The sequence below is a fragment of the Apteryx rowi genome, unplaced genomic scaffold (genome assembly GCF_003343035.1).
Source record: "Apteryx rowi isolate R43461 unplaced genomic scaffold, aptRow1 scaffold_45, whole genome shotgun sequence".
Classification (NCBI taxonomy): domain Eukaryota; kingdom Metazoa; phylum Chordata; class Aves; order Apterygiformes; family Apterygidae; genus Apteryx; species Apteryx rowi.
The window spans coordinates 2,949,020-2,959,335 of NW_020450705.1; the positions used below are offsets into that span (position 1 = coordinate 2,949,020).

Below are 10,316 nucleotides of genomic sequence, written 5' to 3' on the forward strand. Positions count from 1 at the left end.
TGAAATCTAGCAATCAATCACCTTTAATTAAACACTGCTTTATATACACACATACATATGTACATCACATACAGCAGTTAAAGCAAAAATACATGTCCAATCACTCACTGAAGAAATAGATGTATGTAGCTTTACGCTCTTCTAAAGCCAGTCCTTTCTTCGTAGCTTGCAATAGGTCATGCGTGGGTTATAAAAGAGTACCTTACAGAAGGCACCTGTTATAATAAGTATTGCACAGATTAAGCAGCTGGAGGCTGGCTCCCCAATACTTCTGTTTAAGCTTCGATTGGAAGCTAGAAATAAAACTGCCCTATAAAACACTGCAATGTAGCAGCTAAACTAATGACTTAAAGCAAAACAAACCATCACAATTCATTGTTGACTCTAAAAGCTAATGATTTTAATAATCAAGAGGCCCTAGCATGCTGAGTAAGACACTGTCTTAGTGAACGTCTGATGCTGTGTAATATACAAGAATTATCAATTGTGCAAATATCGATAGATCCTGCTACCACTGTGCACTTGGTGGTTTCTGAGAGTAGTGTAATTTTCCCCTTTGGAAATACACATGGAGATTACATATATACTCCAGTGTTGCACAAAAATGAATTCAAAACCAGTACTGTTCTGTAAATTGTAAAGGCTCCTGTACTTTACAGACCGAAAGAAAAAATTAAGTTCATTGACTCTAAGCCAGGAGAGAGTCAAAATCTAATAAATGGAACAAACATAGACCTCCCCCCCACCCCGGCCTCTTCTCTGATTTGGTATGAAAGTTCACTTACAACAGTAATTGTTTTCCATCATACCTGCCATATCATAGCCTTTTGGATACAGGGCCATTCTGCTGTTTCCAGTCTTCTTAGTGACATGTGACACAGGCAACTTGTGCTTATCTTCACATGGTGTTTTAGGGCATTTTCTTGATTCTGACTTACTCCAATCTAATGTGCTTTTGATTGCAGAGAACTTGCATGATTCAGTCATAACATGTGAAATCATCCTTAATACTAATGCTTAATTGTGTGTTGTTTTATTGCTTGTCTAGGGCTTGGCCACTTGTTTTAGCGCTGATAAAGTCCAGTGTCATCCATTACTGCTGGCTTGTCAGGCGAGGCAGCATCCATATCTGCAAAATTGACATTAGATACTTATCTGAATGTACTGATTTTGTTGTGCTTTAAATGCATGTGCTCTCTTAAAAGGGGATGTTGCTGCTCTATCACCTGCACTAGCTTATCTGCTTCATCAGCCATGGGAGAAAGGCCTCCGTTTCCAGCTCCCCTAACCTGGACAAGCTATTTGACTGTCAGGCAGTGCTCCTTTTGTAAAAGGTGCTTATAAATGCAACTAGTGTATAGAGGTAAGAGAGATCCTTTGTCAGTGATGCTTTTCTCAGGAGCCTGACAGCTGCCTTGGAGGGAAGACCCAACAGCTTCCTGGATTTTAGCCAGGCCTAGGGAAGCTTGCAGAATCCTGTACCAGCAGGACTTAATGCCCTCTTCCTAGCTGTGCAGTAGCACAGTAGTGCTTTCACAGCCAGCATCCTATTTGGTTTATGGCTCTTCTGTGGTCCACAGAACATTCCTAGTTTTCCCTTGCTTCTGCAACAGAAAAGAAAGCAAACCCAGAGCTGTGGCTGCCAAGGCTTTGTGGGCAAGTCAAAGCAGGAAGAGGGGACAGGAAGCAGAATTAAAATAAACATTTCCTTGCATTTTGCTGAAGTGCTGCACCCTGGTTATGTATTGATGCATATGGCACTCTTCCTCTCATTATAAAGCAGGGCTGAATGCTGGCGCTTTCTTACCTGATGAGGGCTTGGGGTACATCCTGTGGAAAAATAAGAGGAAGGCGTAGAAGGTAAAGGCCAAGCCTCCAAAGATCATCCCACAGACCAGGAAACTGTAGCTGCCCTGATCATGTATGATCTGCAGTTAGAAGAGGGAAAAAAAAAAGAGGGGACATGTCTTCATAGCACTCAAATACTTAATTAGCTTTTGGTAACATTAGTAACAGCTTTACTGTTTGGTAGGTAGCTCAAGGGTAGCCCACTGCTCTTTCCCAGCAGCCATCCAAATAAGGACTAAGATATCTACTTGCACATTCCAGTCTGGTTTTGGCATGCCTCGACTTTGTCTACACTTACCGACCCCACCAGTAACTGTAGTACCATCTCTCCAATTCCAGCTCCGGTCACTAACACAGTTGTGGCACAACCTGCGAAGAAAACACTGTGAGTGATGTTGATAGGGAACAAATAATACAGCAGCAGGATCAGGCTGTAGAGCCATGAAAGAGCAGTTTAAAAAAAGCCACCTCCACAGCATTTACAAATACTTAATGGATGTTCCTATCTAGCGCTGAAAAAGAAAATTTGTCTTCTGAAGTACATCTTGTTGTCTTTCTAGGTATCTCTGAACAGGGAAGGGGACTCGCTAGGTATAATGGATATCTGAGCTCCAGTCCCGAACATCTGCCTGCTTTCAAAGTCAGCCAGGTGTGCCCACATCCCTGCTTACCCTTGTACTGCAGGATGTCCTCAGTATAGGCAAGCATGCTGGGGAAGGTACTGCTGAGAAACAGACCCAGACATGCTGTCCCCACAAACAAGAAGACAACGCTGTAGGAGAAGATCAAGAGCAGGAGGAAGGTTACAAGGACTCCAACCTGTAAAAAACATAACCAGAGTCAGTAGGAAGGTAAAATGCTGAGTTGCAATAGACTCAAGTTTGTTTTTTTTAAATAAAAAGGAGTCTGGAAAAGAAAATAAGCTATGCTGAAAAAGTGATCACAATCTCTGAAAAACTGAAATAACTAGCTAAAGCAAATTATCTACCTTAACAGTATAGGATTTGGTCCTCTTTCTAACAGGACTTAAAGTAACTATATATTTATTATGTCTCAATTTGATTAGGTAGACACTTAAGATCATAACCAGAAAAATATTTTTCAGCTTTTAAATAAAACAATACTGCCACTTCTGTAGTATTTAGATGTCTCAATCATGAGCAACTCTTATTCAACAGGCTAAAGAATTTACTCACTTTCAATACCCATTCAGAACCCTACAACATATGAGGAGTAAAGCTAAAGAGCCAACAAAATTTAAACAAACTTGCTCTCCCTCTGGTTTGCTTTAACACAAGTAATAGCAAAAACATTCAAGATAAACTGTTAGCAATGGCACAGAGAGTCAGCAGAGGGAGCTCATGCTGTCTGTAATACCAGTCCAAGTTATTTTTCTTAATTGTTTAGGCTCTGATTATGGGTGTGTGCATTTACACACACAGCAATTTGGATTCTAAAAAATAAAAAAAAAATTAAAACTAAAGTTTAATATAATGCTAAAGTTACCGACAAGAATTGATATAGCTTATTACATGTAACAGTACTAACTAGCAACTTAGGTTTCATTGTTTAATGATCAGTGTTTAATGGTCAAGTGACTTTTTGTCCTTGGATGATACTCCTGTTGCCATTAAGGGAAGTGAGAAGACTTCCATTCAGGGTTGGAGGCTCTTTCCTCTTCTCCCCAAATATTAGCAGCAGCTAAAACAACAAGGAGCCTTGTCCTCAGGTTTGTTAGCAGAGCAATTGTGCAGTTCAGACTAGCGATTCAGCCAGTAGTCCGCATCAAGGAGATGCACGGCACTACTCTTCATATCAGATACCTAAGATAGATCTGCTAGTGTTGAGCTTTCCCTGCTCCCTTGAAGATAGTCACTATGTTCTGAAACAGAAGGTAGTGAGAACGGGTAGTAGAATTCTTATTTAAAATAATAATCCCATTTCACTTGGCTCTAAAAATAGAACTTAGATACCAACAGTTAAAGTGACTGGCACAAGGTGCCAAGCAGGCTGCCTCTCCTGTGTCCCTTTTGCAGAAGACATTGGGACATTTTGAAGATTTAGGCAAATGTGAACTGTCCTGTTTTCTCCCACCTTGTTATATTCTTGGCCTTGCAATATAAACTGTGGAACTTATTGTTAACAAAATAACTTCTGGTTTTAAATAAATTGTAAATTAACTGCCTTCTCACTTGGTTCTTTTCGTCTTTTCTGTGAGAAGCGTAAATGTGAACAATTCCCTCCATATTGTCTGTTACATCCTTATAAGAAAGATGCATATGTCCTTTCAGGATTCCTTCCCCTTTCTTCAAGTTAATGTGTTTTATTAATTTAAGGAGCCTAACATCACATTGATTTTTTTGACAGCTGCTGCATGCTAAGCAGAGAATATACTGAGCTATCTATCTATCTATCTTCCCTTTCTCACGGCCAACATGGACATTAATTTCCCTGTGGTTGCCAGAAAGAATACTGTACAAAGTAAATAAATAAAGTTGGCAGGCACGCTGCTAGGTACTTTCAGGATTCTAACATTCGATACCTGAGGAGCAAGCTCAGAAGAGCAGCACCATCAAGTCCTCTTAGCCACCTCCTGCATCAGGGTCAGCTGCAATCCTGTAGAGGCAGTGACGGAGTGGAGGACTAAGGCTGCTCACCCTGAATGACTTGCTTATCACTGTCTGCCTGGTGCAACAGCTATCCTGGGTATTGTAGGAGAACAGCTGCCCCTTCGCACATCAAAGCCAAAGCTAGACAGTATCTTGGAGGCAAGCAGTAGAAAGACATGGTAAAAAAATAGCCTTACCACATTGATGAAGACCATAGTTGCAGGCTTCATTCGGTAGGACACAGGGATGGAGATGAGCCTTCCCAGTGTGATGAATCCCCAGAAGAGACTGGGCAGGTAGCCGGCGACTTTGTGTACTACAGAGAGAGGCTCTTCCACTGCATAGCTGTAAATGAAGCCCGAGTACTCTCCCTGCAGGGAAGACAAAACAGCATGTCACGTTGATTTGATGACTTACTGGCTTTGCAACTTTACCTTCCACCTGTCCTTCACATATCTGCAGTATTGCTGGAGAGCCCACTTACGGATCTGCAGCCTAATCTAGATGATCCCTATTCCCAGGAGTTTGCAGCTGGAGACAAGCTTCCACCAGAAGTGGAACATAGGACATAAGCACTCCTAGAGGGCAAGACTAACAGCAGCATTAGATAAAATGCATGCAAAGTGCTTAGCTTAAAAAAAATCCTTTTTTCCCCCCAAGGGCCTGTCTTGTCCTTTTGGAATTGCATATGCTTAAAACATACCACATTAAGAACCTAGAGTCAGTCATCCTTGGAGATGGAGGCCCTGGAAAGTTCCAGTATCTGACAGTTGCTTTGTACCCCACTGTACTTTCCAGACCCTATTTAATGCTCCCATAAGACTCTGCAGTATTTTACCGTGAGGGGGGCTGACACAAAAATGCTGAGAGAAAAGGAACAGCAATCACAGCCCATTCCAAGAGTGAGCCTTCCTCATCGGGACAGAAGGCCTACAGACACTGAATCCAGTGTGCCTGCACTGTTTTGGGGCCACAACAGAGAGACTGCACCATCCCAGTACATGCCTATCTTGGATTTTGCGGGCTCAGGAGAACCATCAAACCACTTCTTATGAAACAAAATGAAGCTTTTCTCGCCTCCTGGCCAAAGTGAGAAAGGAGGAGTCCTCTGCTGCGTACAAGTAGACAACATCACAACTCCAGCTCTAAACTGGCTAGGTTAGTAGCAGTAGCCATCTAGCTGCAACAACACAGAGCCTAGGAGAAGCCACAAATCCCTCCCAAGAAGCAGAGCAAATATCAGCAAGGCTACGATTAGCTTTGAACGAACTAACTTGGGAACCAGACTAACATAGGCAGACCCTCAGGTCCAGCACACAGAAGATGTGGTTGGCTCTGGGTTTAGTCTATTACGAGTGATTTGGAGGGAAGAAATCTATACAGCTTTGCTCAGACAAGATCCCTCGACCAGCTGAACTCACCACAATCCCATCAGTCATGAAGAGAACAAGAGCCCCAGTGATGTGGACTGCGAAGTAGGTGTAAGAAGCCCCTCTGAAGTTTTTGCTTTGGCAGCAGCTAAATAAGTCATCATGACCTGGTGAAAAACAATGCAAAGCAAACTTAGCTGGAACGTCCCCCTGTGGCTGGTTGGTTGCCAGGCCGCGGTGGGGATTTGTTTTGCACTCAGCTGCAGGACAGATTCGTGGAGGACTGCGAACAACGCCGAACACTGCTAACTGCTAGCACGATGTCTTTCTATACCTACCTATAGGCTTTGAGAAGGAAGAAGGGTATGCATACAGGGGCTACTGTCCACAGACTGGGATCCTAGCTCACCAGGAAATTTGCTGCTTTTCTTACAGTAGCTGTTTGTGCTCCTCTTCCCTTTTAGGAGCTCCATGTTGCTGGCCCTGCTCTCACAGTGAAAAGAAACAAGCCCATTCAACCATAGCACTCATGCTCCGAGCCCCCTCAGACGAGGCACCGTACAACCAAACAGGAGAGTCCGGCCCAGGGCAGCTCACATTCCTCAGCTAAACAATATTTAACCGAACAAGCCAACTCTGGGAAGGAGGGCAGTAAACACACAGCTAGCCTCCTCTGAATAAACCACTGAGAATGACAGCTTCCAAAGTCAGCTGGGGTCAGGACCCCAGGAATTCCCAACTATCCTGTCCTTGTGCTATACCACACCACTTAGCAGTTACACTCCAAGGAGTGCAAAAGACCAGAGTTAAGGTAACAGTGCTTGGAGTCCTGTGCAGGTGAGATGATTGCTCCTCACAGGGATGCAACACGGCACAGGCAAAGATGAAATTCTTGCTACTTCTGTGGGGGAGGAGGGGTTTTGCCAGCACAGGTATGTCTGTTAAAGATCACACTAGTCAGTCATGTAGTCTTCCTGCTTCTCTAAGGATTCTCAACCACATTTAAGAGGACGATGGAGATATCAAGAACATCAAGCTCCAATGGGTTGTACGAAATTAGGCAGCTGGGTTGAGAAAGGAACCATCAGTGCCTCAGCTAAGGGCAATGCTATTAGATGAGCAAAACCTTATTAGACACGAGAGAACCCACACTGTTAGGTGCACTTATGAATCCTTCTTGCAGCACCTCACCACATCTCTAACTGCCTCTACCTTCAGGTGTTCCCTGAAATTTTATTTCGTTGTTCAGGTAAAGTCACCTCTTCTTTAATAACACTACACTCTCCTTTGATAACTCTAGAATGTAAATACTTCCAAGATTCACTATTTAGCCTAAGAATACACTCCGTTAAGTTTCTAAAAGAACCAGTTACTGTTGTCTGCAAAACAGGGTGTAGTCACAAGTTTAAGAGCAAACTATTGCTGGAGTTTAACTTTTCAGCTCAAGTAAGGATACTGTTATTACTCCTGTCAGATTTATAAAAATCAGCTTACTGCAGAATGCTTGCAACTTTTAAATTGAATGGAGAAGCCAGCTCAAAACTTGACCAAAAACCAGAAGGAAAAAAAGGGCACAGCTTTCACACATGCTTAAGTAACTTAGGAGCCAAGGTTTAATTTTGGAGCAGCCTGGAGCAAACCAGCCTTGGATCCTAATGACAGGATACTAACTTCTGTTCATGGGTTTATGGTCCCATCAAATTCAAGGGTAATTGGGCACAAAAGTGCCTGTTTGGGTACTCCCAAATTACATTCTTTTGTGTGATTTGGAGAGCCTCCTCCTTAGACAAGAGGCAATGGATCTCACTTGCTAAACTCAATGGAGAAACTCAGAAATACAGCTTTTTCTCCCCCTGCTCACTCCCCTTCCTCCAAAAACCAGTTCTTGTAAGTGCCTCAAGCTCACCTCTTGCCGCTTGGGGTCTCTGCACAGTGGTGGAAAGATCGTCCTTCTCAGCAGGCCGTGTTTCCATCGCCAGCTCGTCTGCAGACAGCAGTGGGTGACTGCTGCTGTTGAAGCACGGTACCATCCGTTCTTTGTAGAGCAGGAAAAACACCGCGATGGGGACTGGCAGCTGGGGAGAAACAGAGAGGGGCAGGTAAACATGACATAGGTCTTGCACAAAACACTCCCGTCCCCCAGCAGCAAGCCCCTTTCAGGAAGCTGCACGGGGCACCTGCGACATACCTATCTGCGGTTAATTATCCTCCCTCCCGGAACAGCCTCACGCTGCCCTTATGGCTGAGAAAGGGCAGAGGCTGGCAATGGGTAAGGAACCAGCCCACTGCAGGAGCATGTGAGGCTCCTTAGGAGACTAGTACGAGAAGCAGCACACCAAGAACAAGATTCCCGATCCCGGGTGCTGCCGGGGTGTCTCCTGCAATCCCTGTCGGGGTGCCTAGTACGCCCAGCATCTCCTCCAGCAGGGCTGCGCTACATTTCCCAGGAGGATCCTGGTACCATTCATGCGTGTTGGACACTGGAACAGAAGGCACCTAAATACAAACCTCACGAAGCACCAACCTGCCCTTCACAAACAAAGTATTTGTGCTTCCGAGCATTTGGCCACTTCTGGCCAAAGAATAAAATGATAATAAAAAAAATAATGTAGCTTTTGCCCAAAGAAGTTAGAACAACTTTGATGGGATACCTCTGGTTGAAATTCTTTGTGAAGGAAGAGCAAGCTGCTCTAAGACCCGCTTTGCCCATCTCTAGCTGTCAGCAGAGGCTCCTCAGCCCCCACGTCCAGGGTGGCCACGGCTCTGGCTGAGGCGCAGACTCGCAGCGCACGACCGTCCCCTCTGCAGCACGATTTCCTGCAGTCAGCGCTTTCTGCCTGGTGCTAGCGCGCACAGAGAGGAAACGCAGGAACCTGGACTTGTACCTGCCTGGTGGATCTGTCATACGGTAGCCACAGTGCCAGGTCTCCCCCCGGCACAGCGCTTCCTCGCTGCAGTGTGCCAGGGGATGAGCCTACATCCTGCTCACTCCCACGACTTGGTGGTGCCTCCAAACCCAGAGGGACTTGCTCTTTTTTTGGAGAGAAAATAGAGGGAAGTAAATGAAGTTGGGTCTGCCCCTCGCCAACCCTCCCTTCTCCCTCCCTCTGCAACCAAGGGGTGTTTATTCTCCAACAGGCTGCAGGATAAAGCCAGGATATCCATAAGCAAGAGCTCACTCTCCAGCTGCTGAGCTCTTGTTTTCTACACGTCTGTGAGCAAGTGTGAGCTCTAGCTCCAAATTTCCTGCCTTTTGCTGGCTCGTGGCATTATTTAAATGTATGGAGAATTCCTCTCTTGACTGCATTCATTTATGAGGACTCCATTGTTCTGGGAACAATGGGAATAGGAACAGTTAGTTCAGTCCCATGGAAGAAAAATGCATTTGCTTGATAGTTCTAATCCTTCCGGAGGTCAGGACCAGATTTTATTCTTCCAAACTGCAGATTTTGCAGAAAAACCCACACAGAGGGACTGACCATGCAGATAACTGCTGCGGCCCTTCCAGCCTTAAGGAGCACACAGTGCCTGGGCAGAAAAGGGCCACAAACCTGGCCTTCCCGATTTCCAGTCACACTGGAGGCAAGCCGCTGGTCTCTGGACCACAGGTCTTCCTCTCTAAAGCGAGCGGGTCCCCTTTCACTTTATCCAGAGCGTGCTGTCTTGAAGGGAGGCAGTACCTCCGCTGCACAAGGTGCACCTTTTCTATCGAAGGATTCAGGAAAGTAGGGAAAACCAAAGGAGCAAGATCAAGGGAAAGCAGCTTCCCAGGGCTCCAGCCCCTTCATCCTAAACCAGTTCTGCGTCCTGCACACCAGCCCGTTGGCAAAAAGCCTGGGGGAAAGTCATCCATGACTGTCAGGCACATGGGAGAGGCCAGCCATAAATCCAGGGTGCGCCCAGGGGCCGGAGCGCCCGCGAAAGCAGTTCGGTTGTTACACGGGCAGGTGGAGAGGAGCAAACAGAGTCGAAGGCAGGAGCTCCGCCAGGGCACGTTTCACAAAGCCAAGGGCCAAATCCATCCCGGAGGCGCAGCCTACCTCGGCTCCAGGGCGAGGAGCGCTCGAGGACGGGCCCTTGCACCTCCCGGGTGAGCGCAGCTGCTGCTGCTGCCGCCGAGCGGCCGGCCAGGCGCCGAGCTCCTCTCCCCATCTGCAGTTTCCACGTGCCCCAGCCGGAGAGGTCAAGCAGCGATGACGAGCCTCGCTGGCTCCCGGAGGCGCTCCACGTGCCAAGACACACAGGGGAAGGGCCACCGTGTTTATGACAGGAACTTGCTACTCAGCTCCTACGAGCAGCTTTGGTTTTCTTGGGCGGACGCGTCGGCTGCCTGGGCCGCTTGGCACCGAGGCGAGCGAGCTCTCTGCAGAGCTATCAAAGCTTCCCACCCCGCGGGGAGCTAGAACCAGAGAAGAGCAGCAGATACAGCCCCTAAAATAAGGACACCGGCCCTCAAAGCACCTCCCTTCCCTGCAGGGCCGAGGATGTC

At 46.2% G+C, this 10,316-nt stretch overlaps 1 protein-coding gene across 1 annotated transcript in view; it reads right to left on the minus strand.

Annotated features, from left to right (window-relative positions):
* Positions 1–1,035: 1,035 nt before the first annotated feature.
* Positions 1,036–10,316, minus strand: part of MFSD4A (major facilitator superfamily domain containing 4A) — a 19,778-nt gene continuing 10,497 nt past the window's right edge. Inside the window, exons 4-10 of the mRNA XM_026077322.1 lie at positions 7,759–7,902; positions 5,879–6,037; positions 4,655–4,828; positions 2,520–2,667; positions 2,147–2,217; positions 1,808–1,928; positions 1,036–1,129 (exon numbers count right to left, since the gene is read on the minus strand). Of these exons, the coding sequence (XP_025933107.1) occupies positions 1,065–1,129; positions 1,808–1,928; positions 2,147–2,217; positions 2,520–2,667; positions 4,655–4,828; positions 5,879–6,037; positions 7,759–7,902 (882 nt within the window). The 3' untranslated portion in view covers positions 1,036–1,064. The remainder of the gene's footprint in view (positions 1,130–1,807; positions 1,929–2,146; positions 2,218–2,519; positions 2,668–4,654; positions 4,829–5,878; positions 6,038–7,758; positions 7,903–10,316) is intronic.